Source organism: Megachile rotundata, chromosome 9 (genome assembly GCF_050947335.1).
Source record: "Megachile rotundata isolate GNS110a chromosome 9, iyMegRotu1, whole genome shotgun sequence".
Classification (NCBI taxonomy): Eukaryota; Metazoa; Arthropoda; class Insecta; order Hymenoptera; family Megachilidae; genus Megachile; species Megachile rotundata.
The window spans coordinates 13,750,138-13,775,376 of record NC_134991.1 but is presented as its reverse complement, the minus strand read 5'-3'; the positions used below and the strand labels follow the sequence as shown (position 1 = coordinate 13,775,376).

Genomic DNA, 25,239 nt, shown 5'->3' with positions numbered 1-25,239 from the left:
TAATTTTGTATTAATTTCATTTACAAAAATAAAAATTCCACCTAAGAATTAATCATAGAAGAAGTCTTTAAATTTTGGGGCTTTGAAGCTTAACAAAACATCATTCACATAAAACAAAATTTCCATAGCACCCCTATTTCCCTGGTACTCTCACTGTTAGGGTAACCCTGTTTGCTTATAATTTAATTCAGCATTGTTACAAATAATTACAGTGGTAAAATTAGCACAGTTCAATCTAGAAGACGTAATATAATCGAGTACATCCGATTCTTTCCAAGAACAGTATGGGATCGCATATGCATGGCGCGAATCGCTTTCATCGCATAGTGATTCTTCTTGCGCCAATCCAACCTTGAAGGCACATAGTTGCATCTCTAATAGACGGCCACCATTCGAGCAAGTCGTAATTAGCGTTACAAAACAAGCTTTATTCCACGTCTATGATTAACCTCGATACTTGCAAAAGTACCGACACGAGTACAAGAGTGTAACGCTCGAGACCGTACGAATTGATTAATTAATTGAAAAGAAGAAGTAACGCGAGTCAGAAAGTTACCGTTCGGTAAACGAGCACGATTCGATCGTCATAACATCGGATGAGCGACGACCTTGACGTATTGTACTCTGACAAAACTCTATCTACGCAAGTGTATTTACTACGAAGTATGAAAAAAAAGAAGAAAAAGAGTCGAACGTGTACTTACCATGATAAATATAACAGCGAAGTTAAAAGCGGCACGAGACCTCCCTGGAGACAATACTCAACTGGCGTATACAATCAAGATATCGGTATCAGCGCGTTATCGTAGCCAAGATATCTGCGAAAATCTGGTGGCATTGTCAACCTGTGCTATAAAATTTATTTCAGCACTACATTAAAAAGTTCAATAGATCCGTAACTTGTCTCATCACTGGTCACTCGTCGAACACAATTATTATAATCGAAACAAATTACTGGGAGGAATAAATAAACTCCTCGAGTGAAACACCGTAGAAACAATAAAGATCTAGCTGGATAATTATAACGACTTCCGGTTACAGGATTAACCGTTTCCCGAGTGTATGGGCTGCCTAGTAACTCGCATGATTTTTGAACGGAATAGCTGGATAGATAAGTGAACACTAATGTTACACCCAGACGAGAGTGAAGTAAAGTGTGTAACAGTGCCAGCAAAGCAATACTGAATGCTGATAAACCCCTCCAGACTGCAAGGTGTACGCGAACACACGTGTGTGTGAGCGGCTGACTTCTTGTAAGGGTACCGCGTCCTCCGCGCTCGCCAACCGAGATCACTCTTTTAACGAGCACGTGTATTCGCGTGGGTATTATTTGATGTTTTTACTAGAATCGAACACCAGTCTGACCTGCAGACACGACCAACAAAGACCGCCTCGCGTGAGCAATCTTCATCCACTGAACACAGCTGTCTTTGGCAACAACTATGTAAACAACGTGGACGCAACTGGCATCTTTCAATTGCGCAAACTCTTCGAGTATCGTGGTTTTTATTAAGAAACCGTGCATTGACTTGACTTGAGCATTTAAGTCCGTGAGGTGCAAATAGGATGCATGTAATGGGGAAACTTGCAAGTTTCCAACATTCTAAGTCACAAATTTCTGAACATCTAAGATACCAAATTTCTAAACTTTACTGCTGTGCACGTATATAACAGTGCCCATGAGCTATTTGGCAATCACCTGGTCTGCTTATTCCTGACCTAGCTAAATATTTGTCATGTTACAAAGAAATTATGAAACTGTATCATTTATCAATTTTGAACTGCCACCTCTGCATGAATTTCTGTAGAAATCCATCACTCATGTGGTCAGGAATTCTATTATTCACCTAATTGAAAATATTCAGATTAGATAGTTGTGGATGATAGACATAACAAAGTATTATAAATATAACATAAGACAGTCAACATGTTAAATAAGAAAATTACAACAGTTGTACTCAAATATATTATATTAATTTTATACACCTCAGATTTGTTCCAAGATTTATCATATAAACTATTAATAATAATAAATTACAATAAAAATGTGTAGATTACAAAACATATACATAGTATATCGATAAAAAAATAGTATATTGCACACTTGCAACAAAAGTGACACAACTCAAAAAATGTGACTTTCAAATTATTACTATGATAATATAAAAGTACTCAACCAATTATAAAAACCTTATTTGCCTTTATAATTTGACTATTCAGGAGTAATTATTGCACTCCTTATTCGTGTGATATTATGCGGTTTTTGCTTCTTCTGGAATACTCTCTCTAGTTGTGGCACTTTTATTACAAAAGTATAATATTGTCATTTATATATACAGCTATTATACATACAGTTGATAAATATTTTTACATTATTTACACAACATCAATTAGCGTTGCATTGTGAGTCCTAGATTCATGTATAAAGGAGATCATGAGCCACTGTAGCACATGAGGAAGCATCATGCTCATGATTAAATATAAATAATATGGAATAGGCTGTGTAGAACCAATAGGACAGAACCATAAACCCCTCCTTGTAGCATCTCGTATGTGATGACTCAAAAAACTTGCTAAGATAATCCATGAGTAATAGCTGAATTTTGGATAATTAAGAACATTTGAGTAAAAATTGAATATGAACCACAATGATATTGGAACAGTGGTACAATGTAGGAATGGCCGTTTTTCTAAGTGTGTAGCATCCTGTAAAGAAATATTAAACATTAATAAACCATTGATTACCAAGATAAGAAGGTTAAAATATCTCTTACATTTATCTTCCAACTACATGCTGCGATAAAGTGATCTACATCGATAAAAGACGACAAACAAAAGCAGCAGAAGATACTTCTTAGATTATGAATAAGTGACAGTTTTGACAAGTTTAAAATCACTGCCCAAGTAAGACCACCGACTATTGCGTGAGTAACGTTGTCAAAAATCGCGCGTTGTACAACGGTTTTTCCGTATTTCAAACCTTGATCTCCGATGAACGAACAAACGCCTATAGCACCAGTCAATAACACGTTTAAAAAAATGTCTCTCTTTACTAGAAACATTCTAATAAACTTTTTACAAAATATCAAACACGTCTATCTACTAAATCTTCTATCATACCATACAATAAATATGTTACAAACACTACCTCGCCATTTTGGAATTCTGATAACTCAATGCATACCTACCGATGGTACTGAATGCTATAGTCTATTTCAACTAAGTTTTTGTCGACAAAATTAATATACTTCAAGGTTTCAGATTCGTTAAAAATATTTAACAATTATTTATAACTCCGTACTATATTTTATATGATAGATTATTTTATTTAAACCTTATTCTGATACACGAAATTTTAGAATGATCTTATCTGTAGGGCGAGGCGGGATACTTTTTTGACTTTGTTGATGTCAATCGAAATAAACTATTGTGACATTCGAAGTTTACTATTGAGTAGTATACAAATTTCGTAAATTGAATCCCGGTGAGGCAAGGTGAAAGAAAGGAAATAGTTTCCTTCATTACTACACACCGTATTCACTCCTCATAATGGTAAATACCTTCTTTTCTCAGTTAACATTCCTTTCAAATATCAGTGTTTTGAAAATCACGTATATCATGTTGCTTTTGTTCTAATCGAGCGTTGTTATTGCTTTCTGCTTCATTCTGTCGTATAACACATGTTACCGCAATTTCACGAAATCATTTGATAAAATAATATTCTTAGAGAATTGTTGCAAAATAATTGTATAATTCTATCGCAAAAATGTCAAATTTTAAGGTAACATTTATATATTTCGTATATCTTTCAACATAATTAATAATTTTCAGGAACGATTTTGTTAATAATATACTTTACTAACTACCAATAAGTTACTAACAGAGATCTTATACTATATAATTTACTTTTAATTTACAAATATATTAATTTTATTCATAAATATGTAATATAAGAACATTATCATTATTATATGTTTAAGAATTTATTTATAATTTTTATATTTGTTTGTTTAGCCACCTGATTCTAAAAGAGAAGAATTTCGAAAATACCTTGAAAGGGCAGGGGTTATGGATGCTCTTACAAAGGTACTTGTGTCTTTGTACGAAGAACCAGAAAAACCTGAAGATGCATTAGAGTATCCTTTTAGTAAAATTTCATTGACCTGTCAGTACATTGTAAAATTTTACTTATCAATGTACTGATTCTATTTCCGAAGGGTTAATAATTATCAGTCTTTGTTATTATCAAGTAGTTCCTTAATAAGAATATAGATATATCCGTCAAAATTTAGGAGGAATTACCGAAGTTGATATTGAAATGGAAACATTAAAAAAAGAATTGGAAGAAGCTAAAGCTCAAATTGTTACATTAAAGGAAAAACTGGTAAAATATGAACCAACTGAAGGTGCGGAGTAATTAACACAGCAAAATTTTAAATTATACTTCCATACTAGTCTTTGCTGGACACTGACTTTCGTAGAGAGTCAGACCAACTACGTGCCTTACAATAGATATAGCAGATCACTTTTTAAAAGGATTTAGATCATAAGATAAATTAAGTTTAATTCTGCAAATTCCATTAATTATAAGTCTATTTCTTAATCATGTTTACAGAAGTATAAGTGACACTTTCCACTTTTGTTTCTTTTTTTTTTTTTAGCAAAATTGAACGCAATTACAAACATAGACTCTAGTTTGTAATTAAAGTATAAAAAGCAGGATATGATAAATTAGAAAGTAAAGCTCAAATCAAATTTTGTTTGATGTGATATTTCTAATAACAAATGTATTATTTTTTTTATACAAATAGTGTATATCTTTTTTATTTTGCAAAAAATATCAAACTTAAATCAACTAAGGTTAATATAATAAATGTGATAAGAAATCCTATTGTAGGTACATAAAACAACATATTAAGTTAGAATTCAGATGTATTTGTGGCAATATACATAAATATTGGTGTATCTAGCTTATAACCTAAACGTGTTTGAGTCCTTTATTCCATCAACATTATGAAATGACACTTTTTTTTTTAGTCACAGGCTTCTTTTTTTGACAGTGTGAGTAACTTGAAACAATTAATAAAATTATATGATCAGTATTAAACTATGCAAGTTTACATAACATTTGTTGTAATATTTATATAATTACCTTCTAGGTTTTAGGCAATCATTGCATGCAAATTGAATTTATTAAAAAAAAAACAGCTTTCATGTTGGTTTAGCAGCTTGTCTGCGTTTTACTTCCCAATTATAAATGCGTGCCATGTTTACTTCAGTTGTTGTAAATTGATCTCTGACAAAATCTAAATCGTGCTCCACATAACTTAAGTTTCTTTTTGCAGCTTCAATATTTTTTGTTAACATTTCTTGTGCATCATCCAAGGTATATTCTAACATAACATTTGCCCCTAACCATAAACATACTTTATCGGTAGGTGGAATAATAGCTTTTGCATAAACTTGTTCTGATAAAAGAAATTGAGTTTCCAATTCTCTGCTGTTGTCCTTTTCTTGTTGTAATTTCTTAATCATTTCCAATGATCTTTCTAAATCCGGGATTTGTGCTTTCAGTCTTCTCCTCTTGTTCACCAAGTTATATTCTATGAATTTATATTTGCCATGATTTTCATCCAGCATTTGGAGTACTTTGTCCGTCGATTCATTTTCAGGTTTTGCCATAAACGCGTCGACATCGTCCTACGCAAAAAAAGTTGTATAAACTTAAATAAACGTACGAATTTAAATATAATGCCTGTTTCTTTTGTGACCATATAAGGTTTGTCTAATTAAAAAGAAGTTAAGTACATTTTTATACGTTAAAATAAATATATGAATATAATACAAAGGACTGTTTGAAAAAATTGTAAATAAAAACGAGAAAGGTCTACGATTTTTTTACTTTTAATAGTTTTTATCGGTAGCCATGAGTATTACTTCCACGTAAAAATATTCATGGTAACAAAATACGCTTTAAATATAAACTGCCTACATATCAATAGCAATTTTATAATAATATATTACACAAATTTTATTTGGCAATAAAGTACTTACTACAAAATCGGCCTCCGGTATTCCGGCGTACGACTTTTTCTCTTTATCCTGACCAACGTCCGTTTTATTGTCACCGTCTTCCATCTTGAATCACCACACAATTCTCATGACACGCGACCGGTATACATTATCGTCTATATTACACCAAGAATTTTTAGTATAATATTAAATTATACAAAAATATCACTTTGTAATTTTGTATCTAAGAATACAAAGTAAAGGTCTATTTAAGAATAGCAATTAAATATTATTTTACGAAACGTATATGTATAAACTTATCTTACATTTTATATCGTAGATTAAACAAGTGGTGTCCTCTTATGGTTGACTATGGTCATTAGTTCAATATTCAATACTACCGCCCTTGCCAAAAACTACCCCAAACATTTTCTTAAATAAATGCTTAGCTTTTACAAACTAATTTAATGAATGTGAAAGTATTTTAAGAGCCTCTTTATTACATGTTCTGTACAATTTATATTTATACGCTTTGTCCAAATTTTTAAGGAAACCATACTTATCGACGATTCAGCAACAATTATCGATGTATATATTAGACTTTTTGTTATTTAAAATAATAAGGAGAATAAAGTTTTTATTTTAATGAACATTTGTTCAAAGAACGTTTATTAACATTAAAAAGAATTTATAATTTACAATTACATAAAGTATAATAATCAAGCAAAAATTTGCAATCAATCCACGTTTAAAACAGCTTGTTTTTAAAAGCTGTACTCGCGATAATTTTATTATTTATCGATTTTCAAGTATATAAATAAAATAAGTTTAGCATATTGCGTAATAATTTATGGATGTATTGCGGGTGGTAGGGACCTGTCCTTGGCTGCCATTTTTTCCAGGCTAGATTTGGTTTCGCGTGTAGCAATTTGCTTTTAAAAGTAAGCATTTATTTGTGAATATTTTATGACATATCGATTCCTATGAATTTGATATAATATGTATCAAGGTCCTGGAGCTATATCGGATGTTGGGATCCCTTTCCATTGACCGCCACTTTCCCTAAGGAAGTCAGATTTACAGTTGAGTGTACTTTATTTATTCGTTTAATTGTTTAATATAATTAAGACATACATATCAATTAAATATAACTAATCAGTGTATTTACACTTATATGTCACTGTCATTTATAAATGTTGAGTTGTCATATTCGAGGTTCTCTTTCTCCTTATTTTCATTTTTGAGGTCATGGTTTGAAGTTGAACCATTTTTTGTATCATGTGTAATATTTTTGGATTTTTTTGTATTATGTTCTGTTAATGTTTTTGGGTTATCGTTTTCAGGTACTTTTATACTTTTTGATACACTTGAAATTGTTTCTGTTAGAAAATCTAAAATAATGTTTGATATAAAGTATGTTTAATTTAAAATCTAATAACTTATGTATCAATAATATGATTTGATTATAAAATGTATGATACAAATATAACAATATTAAAATAAAAAAATAATACCAGGTTCTTGTAACTTCTGATGGAAGAGTACTTCGAAATTAGAAGATATACTTGATGGAACTTCAACATCTTCCATTAATTCTTGAACTGTTTTTCTTCTTCTTAAATTTTCACTTTGTTTTGAATTACTTGTTTGATTTACTACTGCATTTTGTAATCCCATAACTATGTCATCTGCATATTTATTTATATTTGCATCATCTGTTGAATTTTTTTCCTAAAAAATTATGAGATACATATTTTCATAAAAAGATGCCATCACATTTATAAAATATAAATTAATTATTTAATCATAGCAGATTTTTTTGTTACTTTACCTTAGCAGAAAATGTTAGATGTAACTTCATATTAGCTAATATGTGAGAGAAGGTATTGATTCGATGTGCTAACATAGCTAAAAATTGGATAAGTAATATAAAAATAAATGCAATAATAAACAAACATCCAATTGGTTCTAAATGCATATATGTTTTATCTATATGTACCTAAACAGGCAAAGTTGATTATGTAATTTTTAAATATTAGTAGTATATTTTATAGTAATAAAATATAACTTACTTCATAATCCTCTACATAAGTAATGTTATATTCAATAGCAAAAGGCCATTGAAAATACAGGATATTTTTGTTAAGTTGCAGTAAAAAAATTGCTACCACAAATAGTGTATTTATCATAAAAAACTTTATGAGACATTTGTTACGTATATCTATCAAACCTTTCTCTATTTCTTTCTATAAAGAGATTTAATATTTGTAAAAGTTGTATCTAAATTTCTTAACTTAATTTATCTTTTACAATCCATACCTGTTTTTCCTCATCTTTTTCAATAGGATACAAATACTTCTGAATTAATTGTTTCCAAAACTCTTCTTCTAAATTTGGAAGAAAATCTACTTTTCCACCTTTTAATCGTTCATCTTGAATCCAATAAGGATTTACCAAATAATTTAGATGTTTTTGATGACGAATATAATGTGTTTGTTCTGAAATATCACTGTCATATTCTTGAGTTGTATCTGAATCTTCAGTAACATCTGATTTTTCACTGGATGGTTTACTTTCATCATAATTTTTTTCTTTTGTGCTTTCTTCTGTTATACTGCTATGCTTATAATTGCTAGAAATTTCAATTTTGATAATTTCAGTAACATCAAATTTTATGAAAGTAAAAATTGTAGTAATACCTTTCTATTTGTTCTAAGCGTATGTTCATTTCATTTAGAGAATTATATATAGCAGTTAAATATTTTTCTTCTTTTTCCGAATTTTTACATGTCCAAAAATTACATTTGAATAATTTAGCTAAAGAAAATTGGGATTCATTGTCAGTATTTGTATTGTTCTCATTAGACTGTGATTTATTCTTCATATTTTGTTCTTGTGAGATCTGAAAAAGGAATTAATTAACAAGTACAAATTAAATTTGTGAGGTATTATTATAACTATAAAATTGTACCTTTTGTTGTACTTTAGATTCTCTGGTACCCCATGTAATATTATGTAGGTTGAAGATAGCAAAAATGATCAATAACATATACATTGATGGTACAGTAATATAATAAATGATTGCACTAGATAGGCATGATATTTCTTTTGGATGTAAGAAAGCTGCCATCACAAACTGACTGATTACAATAAAAAATAGGAGAGCATTAGGTGCAAGAAATCCATCTGCAGCTATTTGAAGCATTATTCCAACTAATACAATAATCATTACTAGACCATATATAACTGTAATAATTTCAGCCACTATAAGCTATAAAAGTATTAAGCAAAAGATAAATATTTATATTTAATTAGTAATTGATAACTTGTTGAATTTTTATGGTTTTAATAATTTGAATAATTACCTGGACTCGTACATTGAAGTAGAAACACACTATCATAAAAATAATGATTGGAATTAAATTATACCAGAAACTAGACCAGTTATCTATTTGGAAAGAAGTAACAAATGCACCAGACATCATTAAATATATAAAAGATGGTCCTATGATAGTGCTACCTGTAGGATAATATTTAATATCTAAATGTAATATCAATGTATAAATTTATTTAAACGTTTTAGCTAAGCTAGTTACCTGTTAAAATCCACTGATAAACTATGTACAGCCATGATATATTATCATTTACTTTTCTGGTTTCCTTTGAACTGTTTAATAAATCAAAGGTGTTGGCCATAGTTGATGGAATCCATCGCCGTCGTTGAACATAAAATTCGTTGAATGTTTCTGGTGCATGGGTATAAGCATCACCAGCTGCACAATATTGTACCTAATAATAATTAATAACAAAAAATTTTTTTGAATATCCGAACTAACATATTATCAATTGTTAAAGAATCACAATTTGATTTATTTCAAATCTAAATTTTCTTACTTTACAACCAGCTTGCAGAATTAGTGTACAAAGCCATCGGTCTTCTCCTTGATCATACTGAATATAGTGTCTGGGTTCAGTTGATTTAGTTGCATATTTTGCTATGACATTATGTTGCATCAATGCTTTTGCTCTAAAAAGGGAAAAACAACCTGGGCTACAGAGAACAGCACCTGTTACATGTTCTGTTGATTTCTGAAGCCAGTGTCCAATTGCATATTCAAACTTTTGGAACCAAACTACAGGACCTATTTGCAAAAATGTGTTTTTAAGATAATGTTAAGTTTAAATAAATAATTTTGTCAAAGTATTTATAGAAATGTTTATAGGATTACCTTCTCCTACTGGATGTATTCTTCCACAAACTGCACCTAATTCCTTATCTTTGATCATTAAGTCTAATAATGCTTTAACAGCTGCTGGACGAAAATCAATATCTCCATCAAGTGTTAAAATATAAGTATTTTCTGCTTTCAATTCCTTAGTATCAATATCTAATGATGAGTTCATCAGACGATAACCAAGGAGATAATACATATACATGACTTGGCTCCATCTTTTTCTATGTCTTATTTTATTTTTATCCTTAAGATGTACAGTTAGACGTGTTTTTCCAGGTAACATCCAAATCAGTTGACCACCATATGGTGTTGGACATTTAATTGGTGGTGAAAAAGTCATACCAAGATTTCTTATATTTTTTTCCATAGTTTTCACAAATGTTGCCACATATTGATTTATGTGTGTGTCATTTTCATTGTGATCACAAGATCCTATACATCCATGCATGCAACAAAATGCATCATCAAAGAATATGTGTGCTGAAAACATTTGTTTTTTAATATCTATTTCAATAAATAAATTTAAATGATGTTATTGGGAATGTTATTTACTTTCAAGTTCATAATAATCACGAATAGTAATTTTATAATATTTTTGTGTAACTTTCATAGCACAATGATCTCTGTCCAGTCTTAAAATACTTCCAATTAGTTCATTCATCTCCTCTTTCGCTTCATGCCACATAGTTGCACAAGCATAAATTTGAGTAATACAAGGATTTCGTTTGATATCTGTATTATCTTTACTGATACCAATCTAAAAAATCTTTATTTTAGAATTAATATTAATAAAAAAATTATTTTTAAGAAAAAAAGGTAAAACCTCTAATTCTGTAATGAAGTTTGTGTATTCGTTTCCTGTAATGACACCATAACTTTCATGTCTTCTCTTATTTAATCCTATAAACTGGTCAGTCATGAGACAGTCATAAGTTAAATTATAAAAGATCTTTTCTGCAGTAGCAAGTCTTTCAACTTCTCCTAACCAGAGTTGCACAGTGATCCATATTTGTGATAACCACCATGCTATCCAACACCAGACACGCCAATTTAACAGGAATTCATGAATGTCATTATATTCAGGTTCATTAAAAAATAAATAATCTGGTATTGAGTTATGAAAGGTACACGAATCTTCTTTTCTCATGATACAAAATAGTGTGATTAAAGCTATGGTTCCTGGAGTAACTAAGCTTATTGGAAAAGCAAATCCAAACTTATGCATTTTAGTTTTGTATGCAAACTTAGCTGAAATAATATAAACAATGTTCAATATCATAAAATAAATATTGAAATTGTACATCTTTTATATCAGCACTTTATATATTTTTATTTTACCTGATTCGTACACGAGAAAAGAGCTAAAAATATGCAATAAAAAGGTGTATAAAGGTGCAGATGAGTCTACAGTAAAGTAAGATTCTCCACTATAAAAGGATTTTGAAAAGGGAACTAATTCAATATTATAGTTCCTTTGAGACATAAATTGAAAAAATTCTTTAACTTCAATTCCCTGAAAAGTTGAAATCACAAGAGTACTTAAAATAAAAATGAGACTCCTCCAAAATGCCATATATCCGTGTAATATATGGTAACTATTTTTCAAGTCCATTTTTATTTTCACCAACATTGTTATAAAACCTAAGCCAAAAAATATTAAAGATATAAAAAATTTAATTATTGTATGTAATTATGTATTTATAATTATTTAAAAATGTATTATTACCACAATTATTGGACTGAGATATATAATTGCCCCACCATCGAGAAGAACATAATACAAGAGATATAGGAAGAGTCCAAGCTAAAGGATCATTTATATTGTAATTTATAAAGGGTTGTAAAACTAGCCCAGACCCTTGAGCAATTAATGTTAAAGTATTACATCCTAATACTAAGAGAAATGTTGTACATGTTTTTGTATACCATTGATTTGGAGAAAATAAAGCTGCAACAAGAAAAGCAATATGAAAATATTCTTCTGAAATATAATTTACAAAATAAATTGATTTACCAAACACAGCAGGAATGAAGAAAACACAGCTAGAAAGTGCAGCAGCATCTATGGAATTAATTTTTGGAAGACTATAAAAAATTAAAAGAGCTAAACCACTTGACTGAATTGTTTCCAGTAGAAGAAGAAATACAATTCTTCGTTTCGCGGGCATCTTGACTTTTTTTTTGAAAAGAAAATCCCATACTGCATATATTATACTAATGCATTCTGGTATAAGAAACATAAAAATGATATACCATGTCCAAATTACCCTACCCTTTTTGGAAATCTGTACATTCAACTTTTCATTGTATTCTGAAATATGAAATAGTATAATGAAAAAGTTCTGAATCATTTTTTTTTTTTTGATTGTGTGATAATATGTTTTTTATGCAAATATTATTACCTGAATAGTGATCACAAAATTGTGTAGAATTTTTCTCTTCAAGTTGTGACACAGCAAAAAGAATTGTAAATTTGGAAATTAAACCACTACACAGGACAATGCAGAAGAGAATACCATACACTATTATTTTAATAATACGCATTAATATATCCAAACATTTCTTATTTTGCATTGATTCACTTTTCTTTTTTGGTGGGATACACTTAAATGTGTCCCATGGAAGGGGTTCTTCTGCAACCCTTTAATTAAATAATTATTATTGAAGTTAAATAATCTTTTACCTTACAACATAATCTTATAATTTCAATTATTTTAACTACCAATGTTTTCAATATAAACATTAATAACAGTTATATTTTCTTACATATTTTGTGTTGTATTTTCATTTCCACTTTCAAAAAAAGTATTATTATAATTTTGAAAATTAATAAATGAATTATTCGGATCTTCCACTACTGACTTTGACATGATGAAGAAAAAAAATGATTAAGGTAAGTTTCATCGATTGCCGAAATTTTCATCGGTATTTTAAGTATATCGATAAAACTGATAAGATTTCGAACTTGTCGAAAATTTTATCTAGTATTTACAGAAGCGGAAAATGGGAAGGACGATTAGGAAATGAGTTGTACTTTAAGAATAGATTCTGAAACATTAATCAGTTTTCTTTATCATCTAAAGCCAAAATGATTCAGAAATGATTGATTGTTGAAAATAATTGTTGAAAATTATTGCAGTTTATTGTTGGAAGAAATACAATGTAATTATACACTGAGAAAATATTACAATTTTGTTTATTTTCCTTATAACAATACTTTAAATATATTCTTGTATTTTACATTTTTCTGTTATATTGCCACGCATTATATAGCCGCGTATATAATAGCACGTATTGTGTAGTTACATTTATCATATATTGCATAGTCTCGCACTATATAACCTTGAGTTATATAGTTTCACATTATATCAACACGTGTTGTAATCTGATATTGATTACGAACATAAATATGTAAACAACATTTTAAATTTACCGCTGTTTGAAGTCGAAGTCGAAATCGAAGTCAAAGTCGAATCATGAATCGAACCATTCGATAAAAGATAATCGATAATGAATGATCTCGGAGCACCTTTCACGAGATAGGTTCCTATCTGTGAACTACGCTTTGTACTTGATTTGTCAATAATCGAGGATAAAGTTAAATGCCGGATTAATTTGTTCGGCATAATTTAAATAAGTTTAAAAAGGAAAAAGAGGAGTCCAGGAACAATGTGGCGTGTCCCGAAATTGGCTCTTCGGGCCGAAGCCTTCCTTGTTCGGATGAAAGTATTAATACTGAAGATTGAGACGGTTTAACCGCAGAATACTTTTCTCGAGTACTTCTCAGTACTTTTCCAAACAATTGAACGTCTTCTCCAGGGCTGGAAATCTTGCTGTTAATTTGTTTTTTCAAAAATGGCATCACAGAGTCAAAATGATACGAACGTAAGTTCAACTATTTCACCGGCTAATGGATCGTCCGGATCATCGACGACCATCTCGGTCTGCACTACGAAGATGCAGTCACTGGATTCCATGCCATCCTCACAACCTTATCAACAACATTCATCGCCATCGTTGTCACCGTCACCATCACCGTCGCCGTCGCCGTCACCGATGCAACAGCACCACCAACAGACTCTGCAACCCAGCAATGTAGAGGCAATTGACAAAAATTCTTCCAATACATTAAAAGTATGTTGTCATACAAACCTATCTGAAATTTGTATTCTGTTCATTAAGTTCAGTTCATGTTAAACTAAACATTGACCGATTGTAATTGTGAACTTTATTTACAGCGTAATCCAAAAATGGAACTAAGCAAAACTGATTTATTAAAATTGTTAGGACATCTTGAAGGAGAATTGCAGGCAAGGGATATTGTAATAGCAGTATTAAAGGTAATTTGTTCTTCCTTGATTAACTAACAATTTCATTAATTTTTGCAATAATATAGAACGTTATCAAAGTAAAATATATCTTTCTAATGTTTGTAACTTATGTTTGTTTTATAGTCAGAGAAATTGAAACACCTGTTAAGTACTAAATACTTGAGTGGAACTTTAGATCCACATGCTGCGCTTGCTCGTGATGTAGTATTAGTAGGGGGTGTAAGTGAGCATGAACCAAATCAAATAGATAAACAAGTTGCTACTTTAGAAGCACTTGTAACCCAACAAAGACGTATGCAGTCTAAGATGACCAAAATTCTTAAGGAAGCTGAACTTAGACATAGAGCAGTATGTATCAATATTCTTTATTCAATTAAGCTATCTAAAATTTATCCAAGTTTTTAAAATTTTTATTACTTATTTCACTTCAGGTTATCAAAGAATTGGAGGAAGAAAAACGGAAACATGAACATGATACTGCTCAGGGTGATGATATTACTTATGGATTGGAAAAAGAAAGGACTCGCTTGAAAAAGGAATTAGAATTAGAGAAACAAGAAAAAAAAAGACTGGAATTAGAATTAAAGAAAGCAGGGGAAATTTTAGAAGAAGAAAAAACAAGACAAAAACAAATAGTACTTCTTCTACTAGCTGAACGTAAAAAAATAATTATGAAATATATAGAAGAAAGAAAGAGATCTGAAGATTTAGCACAGATTTTAAGCGAAGAAAAAGTACGGGTAGATTCTATGGCTGAAGGATTGGAAGAAGAAAGTAAGAAATCATTACAGATGGAGGCAGAATTGGAGAAACAGCTTGCACAATTTGATATGGAAAGACAGCAATATAGACAAGCTTTAGCAAAAGAGGAAAAAAGAGTTAAAGATCTCGAGTTAGAATTAGATAAACTTAAAAGTGAAATGGACGTGTGGAAAGAGACTCAAATACGAGGATCTCCTAGAGGAGTGGGCACAATTCCACCACCTCCTCCAGCCAAACCAGCTAACTTAGTTGCTATGCCTACAGTTAGGCCTGCTAGTGCTCCACAGACAAGTATGTTATGTTTAATAATTAAGTCATATACATGTATGAAATAAATGTTCTTTATTTTGTTAAACACCAATAGCAAACCAGTGATAACATTGGCATATGCTGTGGTGTCCAATATTTTAATGTAACATAATAGAATGAATAAATTTTATAATTATATTTTGTATGCAGTTAGAAGCACAGTGCTGGGCACTGAGACACCAATGGTTAGTAGTAAAGTCGTTCAACCCACTGCCACGGTATCTAGTGTTCCTGTCAGCGGTCCAAGTAAGAACAACACGTTTTATTCTAAAGTTGAAATAGGATTTAAACAATTAAAATGTTTTGGATATAACTTCTCTAAGAGAGTATTCGTGTCGTACGACAGTGGATGAATTAACAATTTACAATTTACAATAATTAATTTGGCATTAACACGAATCTATTAATACTGATGTTTAATGCTGGTTTAGCAAGAATATTGCATTTAACGGTTTTATTTACTTATAAAAAAATAAAAACTGAGCACTGTCCCTTTGAAATTAATACTATATATTGTGTTTTAAAATATTTATTAACATATTTAGCTTATTTTATTGAGTGTAGGTATTTTAAAACAAAAAGTAAAGTTACAGTAACATTGTAATGTATATATATAAATAATTTTATTATAGCTACTGGGATTGCTAGGTCAGTAACTCCTGGACAAGCATTACGCGGAGTCTCATACACGTCCAATATCACGTCTTCTAGTGGAGAAAGTGCGGCTACTTCTGAAACCCAGGTAAATTATCCTCATTTTCCTCCTCATTCTACTTTAATCTAGGGATATTATACGTTACATATTTATGCATACATTTATTGTAAAGACTTTTTTTCATAATATAGCTTTAATAATATTAAAATTTCTTGTATGTATTATTTTCGATATTTTATGTTGACTTTTAATATATTATCGTTTTATGCACCAAATTTATACACGCACTTTAGAAAGGGTTTTAATAATAATTATGTTTAGACGAAAAAGTAAAATAATAGTTGGATAATGTACACAGATATATTTTTAATAATTGTATTATATAAAAATTGATAGAACTTATTTTAGATACAACTTTCTTAAACATAAAATTTGTTTAAAAAATAGTAAAACTGTATATTGACGTACTGCTTAACGAATTGGCAGTAACTTCTGTCTCTTTTTAAAGCTACCAAGATATACATAATAGAAGTGAATTATGTAGGATTTCCATTATGTTTAAACATACCTATTGAAATAATCATACAAACGGTACTTTGAACGTGTTGCAGATTATTTGTTATCATAAGTGTTTTATAAATAAAAAAAATATTGGAAAATTTTATTAGACGAAGCGGTACTGTTTGATACTTTATATACGCATTATAATCATATAAGATCTTCTAGTCTTATATTTTATTAAACATTGAATGCTACATAGAATATTCTTATTGCATAATTGTTGCATGATAATAATAAATATAAATACATTGCATTATCTCTTTTTTAGTAAGCACAATTATCGTGCATTTTTTAACTTTTCTTACTATTTTTAATAGATTAATATAACAAAGAGAAACTGCTTTGGGGTAAAACTGGTTTCTTCTTTATTTTAATACGCGGGTATGTTATCGATTATACTTGTTGTAATAATACATCGGATACAATAGGTATAATCGTTCAGCTAGAAAGAAAAAATCGATGTATATATTTCAAAATGATAGTACATTATAATCATAAAATACGTTCTATATTTTTATACAAAATATGAAAGTAAAATGTAAAATGTAAAATGCATGAGGTAATATTAAAGATTTTAAGTAAAAATAAATAATAAATTATAAATATATGCTATATGCACACATCTTGTAGATGTATGTGTTTTCAATTTGACATATATTTTTTAATTACTATGTTCTCAATTATATAAACATTATATATTATACTGGGTGCTAATGCATATAGTAAAATTTATTTCATGGTGTACAGTTATAGTTACAATCACATGTTTTATGTCATCATTTATGCAATATAAAATCTCATCTTTTTATTTCTGATTATACACACACAATTTTCATTATTTGTAATATATTGATTATACTACACTGTATTATTTTATATAAGTTAGTACACCATCAAATTTTAAACCTAAATTGTATTATGCTATTCTTATTTTGTACATAAGATTACTATTTAGTATGTACATTGATTATTTCCTTAATTAAAAATTGTATGCCACTCACTTTTGAGCCTTATTTACAAATTTTCCCTGCTTGCCCTCCTAATTGCAACCTTTATATTTGCTACCGCTGCTAACTTTACATGGTTTGGTTGTTTATCTGTTATTTTTCCAAGCTGTGTGATGTACTATTCTAACAAAGAAAGTAGACTTCTATACAGTTCATTAGAGTAGAAAATTACAATACTTTTAGTTAAGTTCACTGTTATTAGTCTCTCTTGTTCATCAGAGAATATTTATCCTATTTTTTTCACTGATTTCTCCCGCTCCGTTGTTATCAGATTACAAGTTATTGTATGATACTGTTATTAAAATTCTGATTATTGGCTAAAATTCAACACGCTAAATGTAGTAGGACAAAAATTAAGAAATACATAATAAGTTGATATCATTTTAAATATATTCGTTGTCTCTTTGCTTTAGACTGGTGATTTGGTGTAATACTACTTTTCTCTTTCTCATTATACCTCAAATGCAGCAAACAAATCTACATGTACCCATATGAGGTGTGGTGTTTCAAAAGGGATAGCCTGAAGGTTAAATCGGTTCTCCTGTGTATTCATTCCTCAGGCTGTAGACAAACGTGTGGTTGTACCTGCTCCTGTAAATCCTGGAGGCACGGTAAAACTTATACCGTCAACGCAAACCGCAGGAAAGCTTGGTTTTAATGTTGGCTCTGGTTCGACGGCTCAAGCATCTGGTATGCTGCCTTCGAAAAAGCCACCGATAGTTCGCGGTGTTCCTCCTCCAGTGCCGCCAAATAAACCAGTAGTACCACCTAAAAAGGAAGCTGCTTATCTTAGGACACAAGTAACACAGGATGCCGTAAAACTTGGTAAACAAGCTGCGGCACATCCTCCAAGCAGATCAACTGCTCCTCAAGTACAACAGGCAATAGCAGCTCTTACTCAAGCCTCCGATGAAGAGGTCAGTAATGTAGCTCCAATGTTTTGCTCATCCGATTAACAATATCATAGATTCTTGTGCACTTTTCATTACTATTCAGTACTTGCCATCGACAATGTTAACATTCTCATCGGGTACTTAAGAAAGTACTACTTTCATATTATATTATATTGCTAGTAATATTTCACCGTACTATAATATCTTAATTACAAATGTTTATTTATTTAGGAATTGGAAGTTATTAAAACTGATACGTGATACTATAAGAAAAGAAAACTAAGGTTGGTTTCTTTACATTTTCAATTTGTTTGAGATGATAAGTTAAGAAATTCTGTAATTACTATTTGTGGTATTCTTGAGCAACTTTGTTGGGTACTCGATGAATAGAAATAGTAAATATATCTCTTCTTGATCTTTATTTCACACGAACGCAATTCAGAGCTCGTGAATATGATTTCAGACGAAACCACGTTGATTTAACAGCGGGTAGAAAAAAAAGTAAGCATTACTAACGTTTAAGAAAGTCTGAAAGCCGTGTAACGTGAATAAAACTTGGGGTGTTGCGTGTTTGGAACTACACAACGCGGGATTCCCAAATAACCAACGTTTCTAAATCAACGAAAGAAACGTACGTGCCCGAACTACTCGTTCATCGATTGATTTTACTTCGCGTACCATAAGTTACGTTTAATCAATATCGCTAGATCTCGCTAATCGTACGGATCTTGTGGATCCATATTGTAGCGATACAACCGACAACGTCAACAGCAGAACCATGCTTGTAATATTGTACTATAGCCGAGAGATTCGATCGATAACGGATCATTTAAACTATTTAAGGTAGACTCTGTAGATTCGTAGTTTATTATCCGCGATCTTTCCGAATTACGTTAAAGTCATTAGATAAAATTAATATCGTTGTAAACGTGCTACTCGTAAGAACGAACGATGCTGTTATCAACAGTGGACGTGAATAATAAATGTTTATGCAACAGGGAGCTAGATCGTGTAACATGTTAATTTAAACAAACAGAAATAAATAAACAGTAAAAATACAGAATACATTATAGGTAGGGAAAGATATGAGGGGGTCATTTAACGTTAAATCATATCAATAATAAACATTTCTTTTAGATATTATATTTGTTTACAAAACATTTTATGTTATTCCAAATATGTAAATGACTATTGTAGTTCAATTTTAAAACATTGTTATTCGATATTATTGCAATTTTAACGGTGTGTAGAAATTAGTTTAAGAAATGCAATGAATTGTGTTAATTTTAGAATACATCGATCGACTTAACGTGAGGTGACCCAACAGTACATGCTATAATCACTGCCTTGCCTGACGTGCATTAATTGCGTGCATTATCAATATACAGACGATATACTGATATATACAGGGTCGGCGCGAAACGGGTTTAAATTGTTTCAAGTATAAAATATTTCGATACTTCAAATAATTAGTTTGAAGTATAGTGTGAAGTTATAGCACATTATTATAGCACATTTTAAGTTATTTAAGCTGAAAGTCTTTCTGGTTTAAACTATGTCGAGTTTGAGTTTGTTTTAATTAAAAGCATTTACAATTTCAATATACATATACAAGTATATTGAATATCGAAATATTCAATATACAAGTTTGAGGCTTTTTAAACTTCAAACTTGAGGCTTTCAAATCTCGAATGTTTCACGTTGTTGCTTTCCGAGTTCGAAGCACGTTAATCTTGAATTTGATATGTTTCGAGCTTGATGTTCCGAATTTGAATCATTTCGAGTTTGAAGGTTAAGTTTGAAGCGTACACATAAATACACGCTGGTTACTGGCCCGGTGAATGTTCGCGCCGGCCCTGTCGATACCCAAAACGCATTTTGAAGAAATTTAAACGATCAATGTCTCGAAACCTGTCGATTTGCTCCCGATAATATGCATTTGAAGAATTGCTATGGAAACCGATTAATCGCTGTTTATCCCGACAATACTTACACGCAAAAGTAGTATCATTGTGAAATTGACCATCGTAATCCACGCAAAAAGTCTCTCGAGGTGTTATCATCGATAAACAGAAAATCGAAACATAGACGGTAATTTATTTTCTACGTCGTTTCTATGAGCATGTCATTGATTTGAAGGTATTCCCGACCATGATGGGCCAGTCAAGCAATGATGTTGAATAAATAAGTAATATCAGTGATAGATCTGCAGTGTTCCGTAAGATGTGTTATATCAGGGGAACGAGTGATTTCTAAATCAAAATAATAGCATGAAATGTTCTTAATATTTTTATATGACATATCGTTCGTCGACAATTTCCTATTTATTACTCTTGTAACGTGTACGTTTGGATAAACTATATTATATACATATATACATACATACATACTGTACGCTTCAACGATTTTTATCGTAAGCAACCTTAAGATGAAGAAAAACAATAACGGTGATCACGTGAAGATATTAAGAACGATTTTCGGCTTGGAAATCCTTCACCCACCGAGTACAGTGCATCTTACGAAATTCCAGTACAAATTTCGTTCCCACAATGCAGAGTTTATAACAAGGACATGAATAAAATTATTCGTTTGTACACAGTTTCTCTTGTATAAATCATAAGTGGATGGAATTACAATACGTTCTCATAAACATATGAAACGATGTACACAAGAAAAAAAAAAAGAAAAGAGTATCGAGTTATTTAAACATGTATCTCATCTCTGTCTCTCTCTCTCTCTCTCTTTCCTTTCGTACACATTTTACACGTGACCGTAGAACGTCTTTTAGAGAATTTTTAAACAGGGTGTCAGTATTCATTTTCGTCTTTTTCTTTTTCGAAGAATGTTCTAAGCTGAATGCGTGAATAACATTATGCTCCGTTTCGCAAGGAACACGCAATCTCTCCCGATTTCCTCACACTTTGGGAATATTGTAGAGCGATACAAGATTGAAAAGATTCGTGTAAGAGGTTCTTTGACCAAAATGAATGTTAACTGCGTTGCCGCCATGTTGGTTACCGATGTTGGGCGATTTTGGACGAAATTCGAGATTTTGGGGAATTTTGGAAATTTGCAAATTTGGGCATTTTTGTAATTTTGAGATTTGGGAATTTGTGATTTGGGGGTTTGAGGATTTTGGAAAATTTGGGGAATTTAGGAATTTGGGGATTTTTAAAATCGGAGACTAGGGATATTTGGGGATTTGAGAAATTCGATCCTAGGGAATTCTGGAATTTGAGAATTTGGGGATTTGAGAAATTCGACCCTAGGGAATTCTGGAATTTGAGAATTTGGGGATTCGAGAAATCGGACCCTAGGGTATTTTGGAATTTGCGAAATGGGACCCTAGGGAATTCCAGAATTTGAGAAATTGGACCCTAGGAAATTCTGGAATTTGAGAATTTGGGGATTTGAGAAATTGGGCCCTAGGGAATTTGGGGATTTGAGAAATCGGACCGTAGGGAATTTGGGAATTTGAGAAATTGGACCCTAGGGAATTTTGGAATTTGAGAATGTGGGGATTTGAGAAATCGGACCCTAGGAAATTTTGGAATTTGAGAATTTGGGGATTCGAGAAATTGGACCCTAGGAAATTCTGGAATTTGAGAATTTGGGGATTTGAGAAACTGGACCTTAGGGAATTCTGGAATTTGAGAATTTGGGGATTTGAGAAATCACACGCTAAGAAATTTGTTTAAATTTGAATATTTCTAAATTTCTAATATTCATCTATTCAAATAATCATCAGTATGATCGAATAAAAATTGGTAGATAAAATATTAGTTCTCGCGTGTCTTGTCAAGTATGTCTGTATCTACTGTGGCGGTCAACGTGTTAGAGAATGAATTGGTAGTCTTTCTTATGAATTGTTTTATCCATTACTAATTATTTCACTAAAAATTGTCTTCTATCCAAATTATACGACATTTCACAAAAAAATTTTAACACTTCATTAATGATTTTTTAAATCTCATTTTCAAGAACAAACATTTTATTTTCAAGAATATGGTATTCGTGAACATATTTATAATATAGATGAATAGTGTATCTATTACTATTTTATATCTTCCAAAGTAATTCAATAGTAGTTTTACTGTTAGTCACTTTTTTCGTACATCTACATCATAAAATTATTCTTATTGTCCAATGTTAAAATACACGAGAGAATAATAGAAAATAATGATGTCAATAAACAAGGCTGTACAAGCGGAAAATTATTGAATTGGCAATATAGACAGAGATCCTTGTAGTGATTGAAAGTTTGCAAATTTTTCAATTTGAGAATTTTTTTATATTTTCAAAGTTTCTAAATTTTATCATTTTTAAGACCCTCGAGATCCAATTTTCAAATTCACAAATTTGCAAATTCGAAATTCCTCAATTTCTCGAGGTCTTCGTTTTTTAATTTTCTAATTTTTCAAGGTTTCAATTTTTCAATTTTTCATGGTTTCAATTTTTTAATTTCTCAAGGTTTCAATTTTTCAATTTTTTAATTTTTTAAGGTTTCAATTTTTTAATTTCTCAAGGATTCAGTTTTCCAATTTCTCAAGATTTCAATTTTTCAATTTTCCAATCTCTCAAGGTTTCAATTTTTTAATTTTTCAATTTCTCAAGGTTTCAATTTTTTAATTTTCCAATTTTTCAAGATTTTAATTTTTTATTTTTCCAATTTCTCAAGGTCCAAATTTTCAATTCTTCAATTTTTCAATTCCTCAATTTTTCAATTTTTCAATTTTTCAATTCTTCAATTTTTCAATTCCTCAATTTTTCAAGTCTTCAATTTTTCAATTTTTCAATTCTTCAATTTTTCAATCCCCACATTTCTAAAATTCTATTCTCCCAAATTTTTACATATATAATTAAGGCAAAATTTCCAAACTTCCTCGTCCAAAAATTGCAAGGTTCGATATCCTCAGAGAAGCCCATTACCTCTCCGCAGCCCGCATCATGCACACGACTGCCCGTCGTCTCACCAACTCCTTGTTCTGCTCCTCTAAAGCCCACCGCAATTTACCTCCGCATAAATCTCTCTCCGCTCATTCTCTTCCCACAAAATTATCATCCCGAAGAAAACATTCTCCGCTAAGAAAACACGAAATCTCTAATTAGAAAGCTCGAGTCTAGCTCATAATTGAGAAGTACGTTAAAAATCCTCGCGAACCGTGGTCCTCGAAAGGGTGAAAGAAGAGCACGAAGAGCCTCGCGGGACTAAAAGAACGAAGACTCAGAAAGTTAAACGTAACGAATTAAAAGCAGAGGATATCTCCGAAGACTCGGTGATCGTCGAGCGGTAAAAAAGTGTCTCGTTACCGAAGAGAAGAGAAAGCCTCGCAGATAGCATCGGGTCACATAGGAAGAAGATGACCAGGCGGCGGAGGGTTACAGGAACACGAAGGAGGACAGAAATAGGAAGCAGAGGAGAGGAGGTGGTTGTAGGAGGATGGTAAAAGGTAAGCAGCGCGTGCGCTAGGTTGTACACCTAACAGAGGGCAATGCGAGCAGCGAAGGGGTTAGGGGACGAAGAGGAGCGGGTTAACATCAGAGGGAGGATCAACTCGAGGAAGTGAGCGGCCACGAGAGAGAGCGAGATGCAACGAAATGGTTGGAAATGTGAATGGAGGAGGAAGAGAGATGGCGAACCGTGACAGTCGATGGACAAAGAAGCGAGGGATCAGATCCTTGCGCGGTATGAGGTTTGCATGCCTGACGGACGGTACCTCAGTATCGTCCTACGTTCCGTTCGCGACGCGACCCTTCAGCATTGTCCTCCGCGGATCTTTCACATCGTCTGATGCGCCGTTCCCGTTGTTGTTGTTGTTGTTACACTCAGCGTTGTTTACCGGCTCCGACGTTTATCCGGTCAGTGAACACGGCCGAGGAGCGTTCCGTCTCGGTTACGGGTGATGTGTGCCGTTTATGCTATCCTTGCGCTCTACAACTAAAAGGAATACGAAACAGATCTCAGCTGATCGGATAATTACACACGTACGTAGATATTGTATTATGGTAGATTTGCGGGTTGTACTTTGGTGGAGGTACGAATATCGATGAATGGGAGATACGAGGTTTTGATGGATTGGTATTTTTGGGGAACCGGGGAATTTTTGAATGGTTTTTCGGTTTTGGATTTGCATTTTTGGAGATAGATTTTGGACTTGTAAATTTTTAGATAATTAAGTATAGGAATTTTTTAATTTTTATGTTTGTGAATTTTAATTTGGATACGTTTCTAAGTTGTTGGATTATTATAGTCTTGTAAGTTTTTAGGTTTTTAAATTTTGAAATGGTTTTAATTGATGAACTTTTGAATTATGGATTTCTCAAATCCCTTAATTACCTAATTTCCAATTTTTCAAATTCCCAAATTATCTAATTTCCAATTTTTCAAATTTCCAATTTATCTAATTTCCAGTTTTTCAAATTCCCAATTTATCTAATTTCCAATTTTTCAAATTCCCAATTTATCTAATTTTT

General features: G+C 31.4%; 5 protein-coding genes and 1 non-coding gene across 13 annotated transcripts in view; 3 read left to right on the top strand and 3 right to left on the bottom strand.

Moving 5' to 3' along the window:
- Nucleotides 1-1,952: 1,952 nt before the first annotated feature.
- Nucleotides 1,953-3,176, bottom strand: LOC100879005 (transmembrane protein 267). Its single transcript, XM_003703806.3, has 2 exons — nucleotides 2,775-3,176; nucleotides 1,953-2,706 (listed from the first exon to the last, which is right to left on the bottom strand). Exons 1-2 carry the CDS (start codon nucleotides 3,060-3,062, stop codon nucleotides 2,377-2,379), a joined length of 618 nt encoding a protein of 205 aa, XP_003703854.1. The 5' UTR covers nucleotides 3,063-3,176; the 3' UTR covers nucleotides 1,953-2,376.
- A 57-nt stretch (nucleotides 3,177-3,233) lies between these two features.
- Nucleotides 3,234-4,977, top strand: LOC100879116 (c-Myc-binding protein). Of its 3 annotated transcripts, none has more exons than XM_012286491.2 (4): nucleotides 3,234-3,552; nucleotides 4,015-4,136; nucleotides 4,273-4,406; nucleotides 4,662-4,977. In XM_012286491.2, exons 1-4 carry the CDS (start codon nucleotides 3,550-3,552, stop codon nucleotides 4,700-4,702), a joined length of 300 nt encoding a protein of 99 aa, XP_012141881.1. In that variant the 5' UTR covers nucleotides 3,234-3,549; the 3' UTR covers nucleotides 4,703-4,977. The 3 variants fall into 3 exon arrangements, with proteins under 3 accessions (XP_012141881.1, XP_003703855.2, XP_076391533.1); XM_003703807.3 differs by lacking the exon at nucleotides 3,234-3,552 and adding an exon at nucleotides 3,591-3,781; XM_076535418.1 differs by lacking the exon at nucleotides 3,234-3,552 and adding an exon at nucleotides 3,612-3,781 and having other exon boundaries at nucleotides 4,273-4,977.
- On the bottom strand, nucleotides 4,915-6,338 carry mgr (prefoldin subunit mgr). Its single transcript, XM_003703734.3, has 3 exons — nucleotides 6,055-6,338; nucleotides 5,153-5,700; nucleotides 4,915-5,069 (listed from the first exon to the last, which is right to left on the bottom strand). The coding sequence occupies exons 1-2, from the start codon at nucleotides 6,136-6,138 to the stop codon at nucleotides 5,212-5,214; spliced, it is 573 nt and encodes a 190-aa protein (XP_003703782.1). The 5' UTR covers nucleotides 6,139-6,338; the 3' UTR covers nucleotides 4,915-5,069; nucleotides 5,153-5,211.
- A 383-nt stretch (nucleotides 6,339-6,721) lies between these two features.
- LOC100879229 (chitin synthase chs-2) lies at nucleotides 6,722-13,310 on the bottom strand. The gene is made up of 18 exons (XR_013039303.1): nucleotides 13,014-13,310; nucleotides 12,650-12,888; nucleotides 12,262-12,558; nucleotides 11,974-12,195; nucleotides 11,586-11,888; nucleotides 10,800-11,495; nucleotides 10,242-10,727; nucleotides 9,907-10,154; nucleotides 9,609-9,801; nucleotides 9,378-9,532; nucleotides 8,984-9,283; nucleotides 8,712-8,914; nucleotides 8,332-8,644; nucleotides 8,085-8,258; nucleotides 7,844-8,011; nucleotides 7,527-7,743; nucleotides 7,147-7,403; nucleotides 6,722-7,074 (listed from the first exon to the last, which is right to left on the bottom strand). It is a non-coding gene; the product is annotated as a chitin synthase chs-2 (transcript).
- A 191-nt stretch (nucleotides 13,311-13,501) lies between these two features.
- Nucleotides 13,502-18,929, top strand: Naus (cortactin binding protein N-terminal like nausicaa). The gene is made up of 7 exons (XM_012286508.2): nucleotides 13,502-14,381; nucleotides 14,486-14,587; nucleotides 14,702-14,926; nucleotides 15,010-15,631; nucleotides 15,800-15,895; nucleotides 16,282-16,391; nucleotides 18,433-18,929. The coding sequence occupies exons 1-7, from the start codon at nucleotides 14,103-14,105 to the stop codon at nucleotides 18,826-18,828; spliced, it is 1,830 nt and encodes a 609-aa protein (XP_012141898.2). The 5' UTR covers nucleotides 13,502-14,102; the 3' UTR covers nucleotides 18,829-18,929.
- The window catches only part of thw (chitin-binding domain protein thawb), a 32,654-nt gene continuing 26,076 nt past the window's right edge, over nucleotides 18,662-25,239 (top strand). For 4 of the 6 annotated variants that reach the window (XM_012286505.2, XM_012286502.2, XM_076535386.1 and 1 more), the window contains exon 1: nucleotides 18,662-18,789. In XM_012286505.2, the coding sequence (XP_012141895.2) occupies nucleotides 18,782-18,789 (8 nt within the window). In that variant the 5' untranslated portion in view covers nucleotides 18,662-18,781. Of the gene's footprint in view, nucleotides 18,790-19,242; nucleotides 24,751-25,239 lie in introns of those variants that run through there. The other 2 variants (XM_076535388.1, XM_076535385.1) reach the window with 1 other exon arrangement.

Bases quoted from the DNA above. Each gene is read 5' to 3' on its own strand.
- LOC100879005 (XM_003703806.3), bottom strand. From the start codon at position 3,062: ATGTTTCTAGTAAAGAGAGACATTTTTTTAAACGTGTTATTGACTGGT. The intron at 2,707-2,774 runs GTAAGAGATATT...ATTTCTTTACAG, and splicing joins CATGTAGTTGGAAGATAAAT to GATGCTACACACTTAGAAAA.
- LOC100879116 (XM_003703807.3), top strand. The intron at 4,137-4,272 runs GTATCCTTTTAG...ATAAGAATATAG, and splicing joins AAACCTGAAGATGCATTAGA to ATATATCCGTCAAAATTTAG. The intron at 4,407-4,661 runs GTGCGGAGTAAT...TTTTTTTTTTAG, and splicing joins AAAATATGAACCAACTGAAG to CAAAATTGAACGCAATTACA.
- mgr (XM_003703734.3), bottom strand. From the start codon at position 6,138: ATGGAAGACGGTGACAATAAAACGGACGTTGGTCAGGATAAAGAGAAA. The intron at 5,701-6,054 runs GTAAGTACTTTA...TTTTTTGCGTAG, and splicing joins TACCGGAGGCCGATTTTGTA to GACGATGTCGACGCGTTTAT.
- Naus (XM_012286508.2), top strand. From the start codon at position 14,103: ATGGCATCACAGAGTCAAAATGATACGAACGTAAGTTCAACTATTTCA. The intron at 14,588-14,701 runs GTAATTTGTTCT...TTTGTTTTATAG, and splicing joins TTGTAATAGCAGTATTAAAG to TCAGAGAAATTGAAACACCT. The intron at 15,632-15,799 runs GTATGTTATGTT...TTTTGTATGCAG, and splicing joins TGCTAGTGCTCCACAGACAA to TTAGAAGCACAGTGCTGGGC.